The following is a 19,562-nucleotide window of genomic DNA, read 5'->3' on the forward strand; positions in this document are numbered from 1 at the left end:
AGATTTTTATGGACAAAATCCACAAAGCCCTGAATTCTCACCCAAGTTTTTGTCAGCAATGAAAATTAACACCAAGATTGGACTGAGAACTGTACTCTGCCAACCTGCTGTTCCATTTGAGGCACACAGTTGAGAGCCCACCACAAACAGTTTACCTCTTCAGTTTGGCAGAGTCTAACGGTTTCTAAACCACTCCAGACACTAAAAAGAACCTCCGAGATTAAAGGTGGCTTAAATAATAAGGTATTTATTACCACACAAACCAGAGCAACATGAGGCAAGTAGTTATCCAGCCTGGGTGACTTGGAGGCTGGAAAAATTCATCACAAGTGTCACATGAGACCAACAATGTCCATGAATAAAGTAAACCTTTTCTGCTACCAGAACACAGCTCAGGTCCTCTTGGCTAAAGGTGGATCATGTCATGTCCACACCTTTTCTGGTCAGAAGGGAGCAAATGAGGACCACCATTTAATTCAGGTTTCTTATAATTTCCTCCAGGGATTGAAGAGAGTATGAAGTTCTGCCTCCCTTAAGAATATTAGGGTAATTAAGCTGGTAGAGCTGAGATGGTTTCAGCCACAGGCACTGACACTAACAAATTTGGCAAGGAACCTGAGCAGGTCTGAAGGTGCAACATAACCCCTGAAAGCTTTCCCTGCACCTGGCACTCATAAATACTCCACAGTATTAATGTCCAGATATATGTGGTTCGACACGATTGATGTCTCCCTCTCTAAAGGCAGTCACAGAGTTCCTCGCCATGAGTTCTGTTGTGTTGGAAGCACTCCTAAAGCCTTCTGGCAGTGTGAACTTTCTGGTGCCTAATGAGATGGGAGCTTAAGCTATACGATTTTCCACATTCATTGCATTCATATGGCCTTTCTCCAGTGTGAACTTTTTGGTGCCGAACAAGGTGGGAGGTTCTGATGAAATCTTTCCCACATTTGCTGCACACAAAAGGCCTTTCACCTGTGTGAACTCTCTGGTGTGCAATAAAGTCAGAGCTTCGACTAAAGAATTTCCCACATTCAATGCACTCAAAAGGCCTTGCCTCAGTATGAATTCTCTGGTGTTTAATGAGGGTGTATTTGTGGCCAAAGGATTTCCCACATTCACTGCAAACATAAGGATTTTCTCCAGTGTGGATACTCTCATGCTGAACAAGTGTGGATTTGTGTCTGAAGACTTTCCCACAATCGTGGCACTTATAAGGCCTTGCTCCATTGTGAACTCTCTGGTGTACAATTAGGTTGGAGTGATGGCTGAAGTATTTGCCACATTCGCCACACTTATAAGGCATTTCTCCAGTGTGAATTCTTTTGTGCTGAGTAAGGTTGTCTTTGCGGCTAAAGGCTTTTCCACATTCACTGCACTCATAAGGCCTTTCTCCTGTGTGGATTCTCTGGTGCTGGACAAGTGTGGCTTTGCGGCTGAACGCTTTCCCACATTCACTGCACTCGTAAGGCTTTTCTCCAGTATGGATTCTCTGGTGCTGGACAAGTGTATCTTTGCGACTGAAAGCTTTCCCACATTCACTGCACTTGTAATGCATTTGTCCAATGTGATGATAGGCCTCCCTGCTCTCAGTGCTCCTTGTTTTCCTCTTGCTGTGGGTGGCCTTTTGCTGGTGACTCCCCAAACTAGTCTGGAAGTTCTTCTGCTCCTCCTCACATGCAAAGGGCTTCTCTGACAGGTGAGGTTCTTCACAAGCCCTACAGTTCTTCACAAATGAGGTCCTGCCTTTGTCTCCTCTTAATAGTTTCTCTACATTGTACAGCTTCTGGTGCTGGTCAAAGTTTGCACTGAACCAGAATTGTCTCCCACATGCCCCACATGTGTAAGGTTTCAGTCCATGGTGTGTTTCTTGGTGTTCATCCAGGTGCAAAATATCTTTCAAGATTGGGCCACATAAGTCACAAGGGTGAGCCATATTGTTTGATGAATCTGCCTTGAAAGTATGAACATGTGACACTGCTACAGAAACACTCTGTTCAGAAGGTGCCTCTTCATTCTCCACTCCATGCCAACAACCTGAAAGCAGAAAAATGCTGCTGAACAGCATGCTGACTTCAGTGGGAGATACACATCACAAATGTGTATCTAGCATACCCAGGATTGAGTCCACAGGGTTGCTGGCAGGACAACAGCTTTGGGATTAGGTTAAAGAAAGAGCTGCTGTGCAGTACTGGACTCTGTGGGTCACAGAATGGGGAAGGCCTTACAACAAAGACACAGGATGGGGTGTAGCTCAGGGAGAAGAGGCAGGCAAGCTCTCCAACTCACACCTTGCAAATGACTTTTAGGAGGGCCTTGACTATTGGTGACAGGTGAGTACTATCCAGAAACGTTATGTCCAGGCCCAGAAAATGTGATTTAAAATGAGTAACTGGTATTCAAAGACTATTTAAGGACATGTTTATGTTTCATGACACTTTAGCATTGTCCGACAGATGAGAGCACCACAGAGGGAGCAGTAGAGAGCACTGATGAGTGGGGTGGGCAGCCCTGGGTCACAGACCAGAATAGAAGTGACAAGTATGTAGAGTCCAGAATGGGGAGGAAAAGAGAAATAAGGTATGGCCTATAGCCTGGGCACCAAACAGCAGTGGGCATAGGACAGATTTCTGGTGTTATTTGAACCCATCCTTGAAGTTACATCCTGCCCAGGCTCCCACTCACCAGGGCCTGTCCATGCCTCTTTTGCTGTGGCTAGTCAGGACCTCTCAATCAGGCACTCATCTTTCCCCTGCTACAGTTCAGCAACCACAGAGGATCTAGAAGATACAAGTCACACAGGAAAGACAGGGCAAGCGAATAGGAAAGCAATGGCCCAGGGTAGCCCACCCAGAAGAGATTAAATACAAAATGAACATCTTAAAGGAACAATCCAGTGGGCCCCACAAGCAGTGACCATAACTGTAATTCACGACAGAGTTAGGCCCAAGGGAATGTCAATTAAAGAAAAGGGACATAATCTGGAGCAAAAAGGCATCATGAGTGTAGACAGAGCCATCCACCCAGAAAGAGGCCGGGCAGGGTAGTATCCACTGGGCTGACCATAAGACTCTTGACCTTCAAATCCTTCCTGGCAATTTTGGGGCAACAGAAGTCGGGAATCATAGGGAGCATACCCAGCCAAGACCTGGCACCCAGAGGACGTATGTGAGGGAGTGCCCACGGTCTAGCTATAGGAAGGAAATCGCAACTTCTAGGGGAAAAACAGGAAGAGCAAAACACAGCCCAGAAAACTGGGATATGCAGGGCCTTACCCAGGAAAACCGTAAGAGCAAAGCATAGAAGGCACTGCATTGTGATACGAGAGTCTCTGAGTTTTATCAAGAGGCCCCCATTGCTCCCAGGAAAAATACACAAACACACCCTCAAAAGTCACATGATCCTACATGAACAGGACAACAGCACAAGGGCAGCCTCTCTCCCCAGGATTTCCAGTGTATCCACCACACTTTCACATTCCTCCCCAGCTCCCCAACTCAAAACAAGACAGCAGGCCCTGGTGTAACTGATGCCTCCTCTTTCCTCATTTTCCATTAATCATTTCGCCCAGCCTAGAACAACAAGCAAGTGGACAGATAAACACTGTATAGTCTGGGCCTGGCAGGCAGGAACCAACCCTTCTCCAGCCAGCTAGTTCCCATGGGATCCAGAGATTATGCCTCTCATACACAAATTTGAGCTCTGCGTTGCCCTTAAAGCCCTCAGTACCAGAGCCCCCAGGCCATGAAGTCAGATTCCATCTCCATGGACACATCACTCTTTAGATCACACCTCTCTCGTTATCTAAGGAGGCTCCCAGAGTAGGTACCTCCCAGATGTAAACCTGCACATGGCATCCAGAGAATGCTTGGTTAATGCATCCAGGATTACATCCAGCCCCAGTCAATGGCCTCCACTGCCAAACTCAGCTTTTAATTTCTTCCTTCCTTGATTAAACTTCAGCAATTCGGAAGCACGTGCAGATTATCAGATAAAGCCAGACCTTTTCCACCTTGCTACTGCATGCTGGGGATACTATACCCTCCCTCATCAGTCACAGGCTTAACACTTACCACTAAACTCTCGTTCAAAGCCCATACCCACTGGCCTTCTACCCCAAGCATAATGACTCTGCAGCTGACCCAATTTAGCTCTGAACTAACCTACCAGCTCGACTAGAACTCCCCAGGTCCCCACCAAAGGTCACCACAAAAACCTGAGAAGCACACGGAGAGGGGAATAAGCAACAGCTTTGGTCTTTCATGTCATCTCTACTACTGCTTTACCTCAGCATTCATCTCATGTCTACTTTCTCCCTTTCATCAACTGCCAGATCCTATTTTCCCTGCTCACCATGGACACTAACCTCCCTTTTCTTGCCTCTAAGGTAACTCTTACTTCCACTCCACTGTGCCCACTTCCTTTCCAGACCCCCAAAGGCACTGCCACCATGACATAAAGGTTCTCTCTCTAAATCTGATACACAGCTCTACCCTAATCACATATTGGCTGTCACCCTGTGGATGTCTCCAACTTGAAACCCTCCTCTGAACTCCATACCCATGTGTCCAGCTGTCCACTTGATATGTCAACTCAGATGTCTTTGGACCACTGCAGATTCAACATGATCAAAACCTAACTCTGGATATTACCTCTGAAAGTTACTCTCACCACCAACTTCACTATTTCAATTGAGAATTTTTTCTTCCTTATGTCTTCTCAGGCAAAAAACTGTGGGGTCATCTCTGACTCTTCCCCGTCTTTCTCTCACACTCCACATCAGAAAATCTGGTTGGTCCTACTTTAAAAATAAAAACAAACAAACCCCACCAGAATCCAAACACTTGTCTCTTACCCCCGTAGCCACCACTCTGGCCCAGCCATCATCAGCAGTCCTCTTTACTACCCCCATAGTCTTTTCTTCACTGTGCAGCCAGAGAAACCCTGACCAGAATAAGATCACTCCCTTCTCTGCTCCAAACTTTCCATGGGTCCCACCACTTTCAGAACAGAAGCCCAGCTCCACAGGCTGCCATTTCAGAGCTGAATCCTGTCCCCTGCTCTCTGATCACTAGACATAATGGAGAACTAAAGTTCCCTGAACAAGACCAGTTCAGTCTCAAGTGATGTATTTGCATATGCTGGTTCCCATGGGCACTGTTCCATACTTCTTCCTATTGCTTGCTGGAAATGGAAATCCTTCCATATAATACCAGAATAGTTTGCAGGGCACAAGGCCTTTGGTGACACCAGGATCCCCAAACCCAATGGCAGGCAGAAGGGTAGGTTAAGATTCCCAAGACACCATTATCTGCCATAATGGGTTGCTAAGATCACTGAGAGGTAGGCAGGGCTGACTGAGGACCTGTACACTTTGCACTCACCTATGCAGGGATCATAATCGCTTCTGCCACCACAGCAATCTGGCAGGAAGAGGGAACTGGGAGTGGCAGGTTACCATAGTGGGATCTCAGAGACTGAACTGTTCCTCTCACCCCTGCCCTGCCCTTTGGTGAGGATGATTTCAGATTGCCTAACTTAAGATACTCAGACTTTAGTGCTGCCAGCTATGTGACCACGATCCAAGATTTCTCTGTGTTCTCACGTACAAAGCAGGGATAATGGTGGTATCCACCTAATAGAGCTGTTTATATCAGACGTGTTAGTACGCGTCAAGCACTCTTTGAATTAAGTTTTACCGTCCACGTGTTTAACAGTTTTGCAAATGTTTTTGGTTCAAATGAAGTACGTAATAGGTTCTTTTAAGTTCTGGGTTTGTTTTTAAATCTTTAATAAAACTTGGTATTTAAGACTTTTCATTGTAATCAAATACTTAAGAGACAAGTTTTTCAATCAATTAAGCAGTGGTATAAATTTATCATACTTAAATATTTTTAATTTTTAACTGCCTGCTAATGTATACTTGCCAGGTATACACTAGATCCTTTCACCAAACCAGCCTACCTGGTATATATTCCTCTAAAGGTGAGCATGCTGGTGGCCCTTCATTAGAGGTGTTCATCATCTCTCCTCACCTGAGGAGTCAGGGAACTGATGTAACAGTGCCCTGGATTGGGGTGGGGCTGCTCCACTAGCCTGGCTGACTTTTCCTCGGCTCCACAGAGGGGCATGCTGAGTCCACAGAGTGGCAAATTTATAGCACCTTACACCTTGCTCTCCATCTCAGGTCAGGTTCCTAATACCCTACAACCCTCTCCTCCTGCTGACTCCAGCCACAACCCTTTCATATTCCAGGAACTCTCCTTTCTGGAGGAAATCTCAGGGACGTCCACCCCTTTTCCCTGTACTCTTTCACCTCAGGGACCACATAAAATAACAACCTTAACATTCTCCCCCTAAATCTCATCTCCAGACTTTGATAAGACCTCACTCCTCAGAGGTCTCCAGCACAGCTCGCTCTGCAGAACTCCAGACCAGCATATCCAAATGCCCATGTGACGCCTCTACTGTGAAACACTATGGATTTACCATGTCCTAAGTCCAACTCCTGATCCCCCTGAAAGATGCTTCCCTCGTCCAACTTACCCATTTCCATTCTTTCAGATGTTCAGGGGAAAAACAAAACTTAGGTGGCCCTTCACATCCCGTTTTCACTCACAGCCGTATCTAACGCACCAGAAAATTCTGTTGGTTCATCTTTAAAATCTCTCCAGAATTTAATGATTTATCCAGTCCCAATCTCTCCCCTGCCACTGTTCTGGCACAGCCACCACCACAACGTTCCTGGAGTTTGTGGCCTCCTGACAGGTCTCCCTGCCTCCATCCTCATCATTTCCACCCCACCCTAGTTTGTTTTCCCCTGAGCTTTGGGAATACTTTTAAAAATCCCTGATCACATCATGTCCCTCCACGGCTCCCAACGTCCTCCTAATAAAAGCACTCGCCTCACCCTGACGTTCCAGGCATGACTACTACTCACACTCTCTGCTCCCTGATGTGAGCACCCCAGTCTCCCGAAAGTTCCCGGCTCAGTGACAACCCCAAGTCTTTGCTCCTGCTAGTGGCTCGGCGGGGTACCACTCTTAAACGTCTCACCACACTGGCTATTAGAAATGGCGGCTCCATCTGCAAACGCCCTGGAGTCTGGGCCACAAGAGCCTCAATAGGCACCACTCACTAGGGGGCCTACGATTCGAAGGTGGGGGGCGAGACGCGTCAAGACCCGGGGAACGCAGCACCCACCTAAGCGGGTCCGTCCCCAAGGCCGCCGCCATCACAGTCTGGACCACACAGATTCGGGAGGGATCCCAGGTCGGTAACCAGGCATAGCCGTTGCTCGGCCAGGCAGCAGAATTCTCGCGAGCGCTGCCACCACCGAGCCACTCTGCATCGAGAACAGTGTAGCCTCTCGCGCCTTCTCACTTTCCGTCACCGCTGAATCGAACCTCAGCTCCCGACGTTATGCTCTGATGGGTCGACCAGGAGCCAACAAAATGTCCGCCGCGAAGAAGATGCCGGAAGTCCCTCCCAGACGACTTCCGCACGTACGGAAATGCCCTTAAGAGTGCCGCCGCAGCGCGGCGCACGGGCTTCTGGGTAATGTAGTTCCCGCTGAGCCATCGGCCGCAGCGACTGGTTGACGCCCTCGCGTGGAACCACAAGGGACGCTGGGGCCTCACGGCTCCTAGGACGGGGCGGAGCTTCACTCTTCTTAAGAAGCCCGCGCCCAGTTTCCGTGTAGTGTACTCTGCAAGGATTGAAGAAATGTTTAGAAATGTTCTCTCAGATATTCCCCAAAGCTACAAAACCTAATGGACACACCACATCAAATGTCACTTTGAGTCCACTCATAGTCCACTCATATTTCCTTGTTTTTTAAATACTTACAGATGGAAGAGAGAAGCAAAGATGCAATTATGAAAAAATAAGTAAATTATACGATATGCTGTATGATGATAGGTGCCTTGGGGGAAAAAAGCTGGATTTCGGGGAAAAGCAGGGAATGAGACGGTGTAATATTAAATAGAATAGTAATGAGAAACCTCATGGATACTTCAGGCAAGACTTGAAAAATGATGAAGAATTAAGTCATGTGGCATTTTTGTGCATATCCAAGCACTGTATCAGCCAGTGTCATGTCCTAAGCAAAGCCAGGTGCTGATGCCCATGGAACTAGGTGAGTGAGGAAGGGAGTTTTAAAAAGGAGGTCAGGGACTTCCCTGGTGGCACAGTGGTTAAGAATCCTCCTGCCAATTCAGGGGACACAAGTCTGAGCCCTGGTCCAGGAAGATCCCACATGCCATGGAGCAACTAAGCCCAAGCGCCACAACTACTGAGCCTGTGAGCCACAACTACTGAAGCCCACGTGCCTAGAGCCCATGCTCTGCAACGAGAAGCTATCACAATGAGAAGTCTGCCAAAATAAATAAATAAATTTATAGTGAAAAAAAAAAAAAGGAGGTCAGAGGGACTTCCCCGCTGGTCCAGTGGGTAAGACTCCGTGCTGCCAATGCAGGGGGCCTGGGTTCCATCCCTGGCTGGGGAACTAGATCCCACACATGTGCCGCAACTAAAGATCCCACATGCTGCAACTAAGACCTAGTGCAACCTAAATAAATAAATATTTTTTGGAATATTACTCAGCCATAAAAAGGAACGAAATTGAGTCATTTGTTGAGACGTGGATGGATCTAGAGACTGTCATACAGAGTGAAGTAAGTCAGAAAGAGAAAAACAAACATCGTATATTAACGCATGTATGTGGAACCTAGAAAAATGGTACAGATGAGCCAGTTTGCAGGGCAGAAGTTGAGACACAGATGTAGAGAACAGACATATGGACACCAAGGGGGGAAAACTGCGGTGGGGTGGGGATGGTGGTGTGCTGAATTGGGCGATTGGGATTGACATGTATACACTGATTTGTATAAAATTGATGACTAATAAGAACCTGCAGTATAAACAAACAAACAAACAAAACAACTAATACTAAACTTTCATTGGCTTATCTGTACGGAAATATGTTAATATAAATGTTTCAGACATTACGTGAAATTTCTAAAAATCTTATATGTTCTGGTATAATGTCATAAGTCATAATTCTAGTTATTACTTTAAAATGTATATCTCAGAAAAAACTAAATTTCTTTGTCAATTGCACTATTATGAACTTTCCTCAAATCTTTAACTGTGGTCATTTTTGAGTCTTTTGTCATTTACAGAGTTCTGGGTGTACTCTGATGCTTTTGCAAATATGTTCCTATAAAAGGGTTTCATCTTCAAGGAATTCATAGAAAAGACTCTGACAAGTACAGGTTTCTAGTAACTGTACTGCTGAACTGAATGAATAAGCATTTTCAGAACTCTAATGAAAAACTGATGAACTCATACAAGTGCTAACAAAAGATCAAGATGAAAAAAAAATTAATTCCATGGGACTGAATGAACTGATGAGGATGATTATAATTTTTGTGACTTTGTTTGAATTAAAAAAAAAATCCCACAAGGACTCAGAGGCAAAGAATATAGAAATCAATTTTCACTGCAAAGTAAAGGAGCTGTTACAGTGGAGGATTACTGGACTGAATGTCAATATTGTGACATAGTATGAGTGTGTTTCGTGTTTGGTAATTGCAATCATTGTTGCGTTTGTTGTGGTCATCCATTTACAATGCTTGGTGTCAGTCTATTTATCTCTTGTAAAAATAAAATACAGTGTGTGTGTGTGTGTGTGTGTGTGTGTGTGTGTGAAAAAATAAATAAATAAATATATTTTTTTTTTTTTTTAATTTTACAGCTACTTTATTTATTTATTTTTGGCTGTGTTGGGTCTTCGGTTCGTGCGAGGGCTTTGTCTAGTTACGGCAAGTGGGGGCCACTCTTCATCGCGGTGCGGGGACCGCTCTTCATCGCGGTGCGCGGGCCTTTCACCACCACGGCCCCTCCCGTTGCGGGGCACAGGCTCCAGACGCGCAGGCTCAGCAGTTGTGGCTCACGGGCCCAGCCGCTCCGCGGCACGTGGGATCCTCCCAGACCAGGGCTCGAACCCGTGTCCCCTGCATTAGCAGGCAGATTCTCAACCACTGCGCCACCAGGGAAGCCCCAATAAATAATTTTTAAAATTCAAAAAAGGGAGGTCAAGAGGAACATTGGCTAAAGGCCTGTGAAGTGCCTCAGGGTCTTGTAAAACTTTTGAATTTTCTTTAAGTAAAAGGAGAAGTCTTTCCAGGATTTTAGTCAAAGATGGACACTACCTGACTCATAGTTTTAAAGGGTCATGTTGGCTGGAGAGTTGAGAATAGACTGCAAAAAAACAAGCATAGGATAGAGAAAATCAGTTAGATGACCATTGCAAAAATCCAGGTAGAGGATGGTGCTAATCAGGCTGGGGGCAGGCATGGTGATGAAAAGTGGTGAGACTCATGATATACTTTGAAAGTGGACCCAATCAGATTTCCTATGGGGCTGGTTCTGTGGTATGAGAAAAAGAATGAGTCAAGGATGATCCCTAGAGTTTTTAGTCTCAGCAACTGGAAGGATGGGGTTGGCATCGACTGAAAATGGGAAAGCTGTGGCCAGAGCAGAATTAAAAGAAAGCTCACACTGAAAACACCAAATGCTGGTGAGGATGTTTAGCAACAGGAACTCTCATTCATTGCTGGCTGGAATGCAAGTGGCACAGCCACTTTGCAAGACAGTCTGGCAGTGTCTTAAAAACTAAACATAGACTTACCATACAATCCAGAAATTTTGTTCCTTGGTATTTACCCAAAGGAATTGAAAACGTTTGTCCACACAAAAATCTGCACATCATGGATGCTTATAGCAACTTAATTCATAACTGCCAGTGTTCCATCTTGGAAGCAAGCAAGATGTCCAGGAGGTGAATGGATAAATAAACTGTGGTACATACAGACAAGGAAATACTATTCCGCTCTAAAAAGAAATGAGCTATCAAGCCACGACAAGACATGGAGGAAACTTAAATGCATATTACTAAGGCAAAGAAGCCAATCTGAAAAGGCTACGTACTGTATGATTCCAACTCTGACATTCCGGACAAGGCAAACCTATGGAGACAGTAAAAATATCAGTGGTTACCAGGCCTTAGGCAGGAGGGAGGGATAAAAAGGTGGAGAATTTTTAGGGCAGTGAAACTCATCTGAATGGAACTCTAATGGTGGATTGCAGTGTAAGCCCTGACAGTTGTTTTATTTTCTTTTTTGTAACGCAAGTGCCTGACTTAAACTTTGTTTGCCAAGGCATCAAAGAGGCATCCACTTCAAAGATGGCTATCTGGAATAAACAACATTGCCAGCCAGGTGATTAGATAAAGAGCCAGCCTGCCTTTCCCACTGGGGCTCCTTTGCTTTAGGAGCTGTTGGTTGATTTCTGTAACTGACCATTTGGGTTACTTGTTTTTTTCTCTTCCTGTGCTTTAAACTCCTACTCTTATGTTTTAAATTCCCCAATAAAGAGTGAGCCCATAAAACCCTACACCCCCACTCTTGACCACAATAAAAGCAGAACCCCAGGCCCACGTACTGTCTCTCTCCCCTCGACCTTGTTATGTGGATCCGGATGTGCTATGTAATTTCCAGGTTTGTAAATAATAAACCTATATGGACTTCTCTGGCAGTCAATTGGTTAAGACTCCACGCTTACACTGCAGGGGACGCAGGTTTGATCCCTGGTCAGGGAACTAAGATCCCACATGCTGCACGGCCAAATAATAAAAATAAATAAATAAATGTAGTAAAAAACTGTTTAAAAATAATAATAATAAACCTGTATTTTTTTTCGGTTTCCTGGATATTGCTGAAGGGCATCTTGCAATCACAATAAGAACCACAAGAGCCAGTCCAACCACAACATTGCTCACTGACAGACTGAGACCAGCTCAGATGGATACATGCCACTATACACTTATCCAAACACATAAAATGTACACCAAGGGTGAACCCTAATGTAAACCATGGTCATTGGGTGATAATGTGTCATTTTAGGTTCATCAATTGTAACAAATATATCACTCTAGTGGGGGGTGTTGATAATGGGGGAGGTTATGCATATATGCGGGCATGGGGTATATGGGAAATCGCTGTACGTTCCTGTCAATTTTGCTGTCAACCTAAAACTGCTCCAAATAAATAAATTTTTAAAAAAATTTTAAATGAAAGCTGAGAAGTTTGAAGGTGTTGAATTTGTGATGTCTACCAGATGTCCAGGAATAGGTTACAAAGTAGATCATTAGACAATCACTGGATTTTTGGATGGAGATATACATTTGGAAGTTTTGAGCTTAAAACGATATTTACAACCATGCCATTGCATAAGATTACCAACAGAATGTGTATAGGTTGTGAAGAGACAAATAACTGCTGATTGAGCTCCTGTTTATTACAATATTAAGGGAATGCATTTTAAAAAAACAAAGCCAGGGAGTTCCCTGGTGGTCCAGTAGTTAGGATTCCTTCCGGGCTTTCATGCTGTGGCCCGGGTTCAATCCCTGGTCGGGGAACTGAGATTCTGAAAGCTGCACAGCAAGCCAAAAAAAATAAATTTTTAAAAAATTAAATCAAAAAATTAAAAAAAACAAATCCAGTATATTAAGAATACAAAGGAGGGGGCTTCCCTGGCGCAGTGGTTGAGAATCTGCCTGCCAATGCAGGGGACACGGGTTCGAGCCCTGGTCTGGGAAGATCCCACATGCCTCGGAGCAACTAGGCCCGTGAGCCACAACTACTGAGCCTGCGCGTCTGGAGCCTGTGCTCTGCAACAAGAGAGGCCGCGATAGTGAGAGGCCCGCGCACCGCGATGAAGAGTGGCCCCCACTTGCCACAACTAGAGAAAGCCCTCGCACAGAAACGAAGACCCAACAGCCAAAAATAAAATTAATAAAAGAAAAAATAAAAGGAAAAAAAAAAATGGTGTCAAAAGCTCCTGAAAGGAACTTTAAGGAAAATCTTAAATTCATAGGAGTTGAGGTAATAGAAACAAAAAGAGAGAGAAAATGCTCATAAAATTTAGCCATAAAGCATGAGGGAGAGAAATGGTAGAACAGAAAATGTACTAGATCATAAAGTGAAGGGTAGCTATTTTATGAAGTACACAAATTTTATTGTTGCTATTTGTAAAACAGATTAAAAGACTGAAGATCAATGATGGGTGGTTTATCATCAATAGATTTACAAAGCCAAGAACAAAACCCCTCAGAAGCTAAGTCATGGGAAAATCATCCTTAGATGGCATTAATGGAGGGACTGACCCTAAATTGAGGGGAGGCATCACTACCTTCTCAACATAAGGGAGCCCATAAGATATTTGTTTTAGATTTGGGAGGCAGAGGGTATTGTCAAATAAAATCAAATAATGATTTTCTTTTCTCTGTATAAAGGTAGCAGAATGTTAATATAGATAGAAGTAATCCTGGGGGAACTTTATATAAAGTAACAAATAGTTCTGAGATTCTTGAGGTTTTCGGTGAATATATTAAGCTAGGAACACCATGTTGGATAGGCAAGTAGCAGAAGTGGGGAAGGTGCTGCTGGAATAGGGGACAACTGGAGCATTCAGGTAAAGTCCTTGACCAGGATTTGGAATCTTTTAAATGAGAGATCAGTAATGACAGCTTTTTAAGCAGATGGACTAAACATTTATAGATAATTAGTAGGACTAATTAGTAGGACAATTCCGGCTAGAAGAGGTCCTAGGTTATCTGGACATTCCCCAACTAAGTGATGTGAAGTTTGCAGGTGGTGGCAGTTAGTAAGGCTAATAAGTAATCGAAATATGGAGTCTTTTTAGCCAACAGGAGCAATGGAATGTTAGAGCAGTGATTGTTGAGCTCAGGAATTATGTAGCTCTGAAGAGCAGAGAATGTGTTTGTGAACCTGACGATGGATCTGGTCTTCCCCTGTATCTGCATCTTATGCTCCCTGCTGTAAGTGGCTGGCATGTGCAACTGGGCCAAGGGTTATTGGGGTAGGGTGCAAGTACACTTCCCTAACTGTTGGTATCTAGTGGTTGTGCTGTAAGGACAGTTCCCATTAGAACCACAAATAAGAATTATGTGTTCCACTACAAACGGCCTATGACACACCATGAAGATGCTACTGAGTTCATAATAAGAATTCAAGTGGGGTGAGTGTACAAAGCAAAAATAAGATTTTAAGAAGCCCTTAGCATTCTGGATGTCAGATCAAAGAGTGCAGATTTAGGGTAAAAAAACAAAAATAGGGACTTCTTCCCTGGTGGTCCAGTGGGTAAGACTCCGTGCTCCCAATGCAGGGGGCCCAGGTTCAATCCCTGGTCAAGAAACTAGATCCTGCATGCATGCTGCAACTAAGAGGTCCGCATATTGCAACTAAGATCCCGCGTGCCACAACTGGGACCTGGCACAGCCAAAATTAATTAATTAATTAATTAAAAAATAAATATTAAAAAACAAAAACTTAAGATAAAAAAAAAATCTTAGAACTACAGTTCAGCTCTGCAATATGTGTTCCCTTCAAACAAAAGGGAACTTATAGGCATACCTCATTTTATTGTGCTTTGCAGATACCGAGTTTTTTTTTTTACAGATTGAAGGTTTGTCGCAACTCTGCATCAAGCACGACTATTGGTGCTGTTTTTTTCCATCAGCATTTGCTCACTTTATGGCTGTGTCACATTTTGGTAACTCTTGCAAAAATTCAAACATTTTCATCATTATTATATTTGTTATGATCTTTATCAGTGGTCTCTGATGTTACTATTGCAAAAAATTATGACTCACTGAAGGCTTAGGGGATGGTTAGCATTTTTTTCTTTAGGAATAAAGTATCTTTTAAATAAAGTATGTTCATTGTTTTTTCAGACATCATGCTATTGCACATTTAATAGACTACAGTATAAACATAACTTTTATAAGCACTGGGAGACCAAAAAATTCATGTGACTTCCTTTACTGCAATATTTGCTTTACTGCAGTGGTCTGGAACTGAACCCACAACATCTGAGGTACTCCTATAGTGAGGCTCTTTGTAAGAGATGGTGGCTGAGCAAATGGAACATGGAGACTGCAGCAAAGGTTCTCTGGGCTGATAAAAGTGTAGGTGGAAATTGTGCAATGAGGAAGTCACCATCAATGGTCTTAATAAAATTTCCATGCAGAGACGATCCTAAAATTTAACTCCAAGTTTAATGGTAAATATCGATATGAAGATTTTTAAAACTGGTTTTAATATTTCAGAATCTCACAATTTCAGAGCCAAAGAAAGATTAATCAGCACTTTGTATTTTCCGAATTTACTTTAGATTATCAGGCTTCAATAATGTCATGTTGCGTAATTTAAGTGCTACTGATTTCTCTCACTATACCTGGGAACAATTATCACGTCCTAGATACTGCAGTTCCAAAAGTATTGTAGTTTGTAACAGCTGTACTCTCTTGAGGGTGGTCTTTGGGCCTACAAAAAAAAACCTGGTGGGGCTTCCCTGGTGGCGCAGTGGTTGAGAATCTGCCTGCCAATGCAGGGGACACGGGTTCGAGCCCTGGTCTGGGAAGATCCCACATGCCACGGAGCAACTGGGCCCATGAGCCACAACTACTGAGCCTGCGCGTCTGGAGCCTGTGCTCTGCAACAAGAGAGGCCGCGACGGTGAGAGGCCCGCACACTGCGATGAAGAGTGGCCCCCAGTCCCCGCAACTAGAGAAAGCCCTCACACAGAAACGAAGACCCAACACAGCCAAAAGAAATAAATAAAAAAAACAAAAAACAAAAAACCTGCCATCCAAGGTACTTATTAGGACCACAGAGGCCAGCAGTCTTTCCCAGAAGGCCTTGTACATTGTGTGACTTTTCTGACACCAAATATGTCATTCCAACACCAATTCTCCAATTCTCCAACACCAACTGGGTATCCTACAATTCAATTCAATTCTGACACTAACTACTTGGAGTTAGTGCAGACCCCACTGGTTAAGGACTCAGTCCCATGAGACTGCCAGCCACAAAATGGGTCCCAAGGCTACCCCCACTTCTGCCAAGTCGACTACAAATCTGGTTTGATAATTTTCTAGAATGACTTATAGAACTCAGGAAAATGCCATACTTACAATTACAGTTTATTATGAAGGACACAAGTCAACAGCCAGATAAAGAAGTGAGGTCCAGAAGAACCCCAAGCACAGGAGCCCCTAACCCAGTGGAGTCAGGGTATACCCCCTTTCCTGGTTGGATGTATTTACCAACATGGAAACTCCCCAAATCCTACTGTTCAGGGATTTTTTACTAAGGTTTCATTACATAGGCACGGTTGACTAAATCACTGGCCATTGTGATTGAACTCAATCTCCAGCTCCTTCCCCTCCCCAGATGTCAGGGGTGGGGCTTAAAAGTTCTAACCCTCTAATATCTGGTGACCAGCCCCCATGCTGAAGATCTTTACAGGCCTCCGCCTTGAAGTCATTTCATTATCACACAAAAAAACACTCTTATTACTCAGGAAATTCCAAGGGTTTTAGAAGATCTCTGCCAGGAACCGGGGACAAACATTAAGTATTTACTTTTTTATTTTACCACAGACAGGAATACAGCTTAGACAAAAACTGCAGTAAGACAGACTTTCTTACACCATACTGTTCCCTGAGACCCTCATGAAACCTGTCCACCTGTTCACACTAGCAAAGCCAAATTCTATTTTTTCTTTTTTTTTTCAAATTCTGTTTTCAACTACCCCACATGGTGAATAAAACTGTTAAGGTTAAAGGTGACTTAAACAATAAGATTTTTATTATTATACAAATCAGAGCAATATGCAGCAGATCGTTCCCAGGTTGGCGACTTGGAGGACAGAAAATGCTTCAAAAGTATCACCTAAGACCAACAACGCTATGAAGAAGGAAAACTTTACAAGCCACCAGCAGTTCCCAGACTGGGCCCTTTGGGCCCAAACTGGGTCAGGTCCGTGCCATAACTAGTTAGAGAGAAGGGAATGGGAACTCCCTAGAGGCTTGGACTATGATTTCCTCTAGAGAATGGGAGAGAGAGCACAAACATCTGTCTTCTCTGAGCATGCTGTGGTGACTGATGCACACTATGAGGATCTGCCAGATGGTAGAGGCGAGTTGACTTCTGCCACAGAACCTGGCAGTGACTTAATTATGGCAAGGTTCCTGAGCAGGTAAAATATGAAATGCCGCTCCTGAAAATTTCTCACATACCTGGAACTCATGGCAGATGGCTCCTCATAGAGGCTCTCTAGTGCTATCACACTGAGCAAAGAGATAGCACATTCCCTGAAGGTCTAAGGCCATTATCTTATGTAGATTTCCTCATGCAAAAGGTATTTTTTCCACATTAGCTGAATTCCTAAAACTTAGATCTGAGTTGTGAGATTTTTGTGTTGAATCAGAGCAGACTGTTAACTGAAGGCTTTCTCATGTTGGCTGTACTCTTGTGGCCTTTTTCTAGTGTGAAGTTTATGGTGCTGAATGAGGCTGTAGTTTTGGCTAAAAGATTTTCCACATTCACCGCATTCATAAGGTCTTTCTCCAGTGTGAATTCTCCGATGTAGAATGAGGCTGAAGCTTTGGCTAAAGGATTTCCCACATTCCCTGCACTCATAAGGCCTTGCTCCTGTATGAACTCTTCGGTGTTGAATGAGGCTGGAGCTTTGGCTAAAGGATTTCCCACATTCACTGCACTCATATGGCCTTTCTCCAGTGTGAATTCTGCGGTGCTGAATGAGGCTGGAGCTTTGGCTAAAAGATTTCTCACATTCACCACATTCATAAGGCCTTGCTCCTGTGTGAATTCTCTGATGCTGAACAAGGCTGGAGCTTTGTCTAAAGAATCTGCCACATTCAGTACACTCATAAGGCCTTGCTCCAGTGTGAATTCTCTGGTGCCGAACAAGTTTGGATTTGCACCCAAAAGCTTTCCCACATTCGGCACACTCATAAGGCCTTTCTCCAGTGTGAATACGCTGGTGCTGAACAAGTTTATATTTGAACCTGAAGGCCTTCCCACATTCACTGCATTCAAAAGGCCTTTCTCCAGTATGAAGTGTCTTGTGCCGAAGAAATGTGTGCTTGTAAGTGAAGGTTTTCCCACATTCACTGCACTCATACAGTCCTCCAGAGTGAATTCTTTGGTGCTGAACAAGTGTACGTTTGCGGCGGAAGTCTTTCCCACATTCACCACACTTGTAAGGACTTTTTCCACAGTGAAAGGCCTCCTCACAGCCAGTACTGCTGTGTATACTCAGTACCGCTTTGGGAGTGGCCTGGTACTGGAAAAGGCCCACGGTGTCCTTTCCACCCTCCCCACAGGTGAAAGGCTTCCCTGACAAATAGATTCCATAGCTCTTCAAAAAGGAGGTCCTGTTCATACCCTTGCTGCAGGGTTTTTCCCCACTGTGCTCCTTCTGGTGTTGGTGAAGATTCACCCTGAAACAGAATTGTTCCCCACATGCTACACATGTACACGATTTCTGCCCAGTATACGTTCCTTGATGCTCAGCCAGGTACAAAACGTCCTTCATGACAGGAACACACATCTCACAGAGATGAGTTTTCTGGGTTGACGGATCTGGCTTTAGAGTCCTGATTTGTGGCATTCTTTCCTGAGAAACACTCTGTCCTGAAGGAGCCTTGTCATTCTCTATGCCACACAAACAACCTGAAAACAGAAAAATGCTAGTGAAGTACGTGGGGACTTCACTTTGGGGACTGGTGGCAGCCACATCACAAATATGTGTCTGACACACCAAAGAATGAATACATGAGGTGGTTTTCAGGATGACGGAGTTGGAATCAGGACGAGGAAGGGGCTGTTTTGCAGTACTGGGACTCTAAAAGTTTACAGAAATAGGGAAGCCTCACAAGATGAAAAAATGTTAAAATGAGATGCAGCACAGTGAGGAGAGGCAGGCAGTTTTCAACTCACTTCTCACACCTTGAGCAGTGCCTTAGCTGCTGCTAACATGTGAGTGTTGTACAGAAATTTTTGTCCAGGGATAGAAAAATCCATTTGCAAATGACTAACTGGTGTTCAAGGACTATCAAGGATATGTGCACACCAACATGTGAGCCAACACTGGAGAACACTGCAGAGGCAGCAGTAGAGAAGAATAGGTAACAGGTGGAGGCAGGAAAGTTGGGTATAGCCAGGGGCCAGAAGTCAGAGTTAAAGTGACAAGCTGGCCAAGTATAAAGAACGGCGAAGAAGAGATGGAAATGAGGTGTGGCACCCAGCAGTGGCACCAAAACACTAGTTTGAACAGGTTCCTGGTATGATGTGAACACAGCCCTGATGTCATGTCCTTGCCAGGCCCCCTCTAGCCCATTGTGCCACAGTGGGCCATTCTATGAAGCACCCAGGACTCTCCCCTGCAACCCACATTAACTACATGGGACTTAGAAAATTCAAGTCCTAAGGGACAGACAGGACAGGCAAGTGGCCAATTCCAGCCCAAAGAAACATCACATAACAGAGCACAGAAAAGAAAACTAAATGTTACAAAAAGAACCTCAGATGAGGGTATCACAAAAACAGCTCATGGTGCAACTAAGTAGTGCCCATGTCCAGTGACATGCAATTCTTGGCACAGGCAGGCAT

General features: G+C 44.3%; 1 protein-coding gene and 1 pseudogene across 2 annotated transcripts; both read right to left on the bottom strand.

Moving 5' to 3' along the window:
- Positions 1 to 226: 226 nt before the first annotated feature.
- On the bottom strand, positions 227 to 7,471 carry LOC118885227 (zinc finger protein 134-like). 2 transcript variants are annotated; one of them, XM_036833727.1, is made up of 3 exons: positions 7,201 to 7,462; positions 2,683 to 2,777; positions 227 to 2,034 (listed from the first exon to the last, which is right to left on the bottom strand). In XM_036833727.1, the coding sequence occupies exon 3, from the start codon at positions 1,931 to 1,933 to the stop codon at positions 791 to 793; it is 1,143 nt and encodes a 380-aa protein (XP_036689622.1). In that variant the 5' UTR covers positions 1,934 to 2,034; positions 2,683 to 2,777; positions 7,201 to 7,462; the 3' UTR covers positions 227 to 790. The 2 variants fall into 2 exon arrangements, with proteins under 2 accessions (XP_036689622.1, XP_036689623.1); XM_036833728.1 differs by lacking the exon at positions 2,683 to 2,777 and having other exon boundaries at positions 7,201 to 7,471.
- A 207-nt stretch (positions 7,472 to 7,678) lies between these two features.
- The window catches only part of LOC118885347, a 45,033-nt pseudogene continuing 33,149 nt past the window's right edge, over positions 7,679 to 19,562 (bottom strand).

Source organism: Balaenoptera musculus, chromosome 19 (assembly GCF_009873245.2).
Source record: "Balaenoptera musculus isolate JJ_BM4_2016_0621 chromosome 19, mBalMus1.pri.v3, whole genome shotgun sequence".
Lineage (NCBI taxonomy): Eukaryota > Metazoa > Chordata > Mammalia > Artiodactyla > Balaenopteridae > Balaenoptera > Balaenoptera musculus.

Excerpts from the sequence above, each read along its gene's own strand:
- LOC118885227 (XM_036833728.1), bottom strand. The coding sequence starts at position 1,933 with ATGGCTCACCCTTGTGACTTATGTGGCCCAATCTTGAAAGATATTTTG.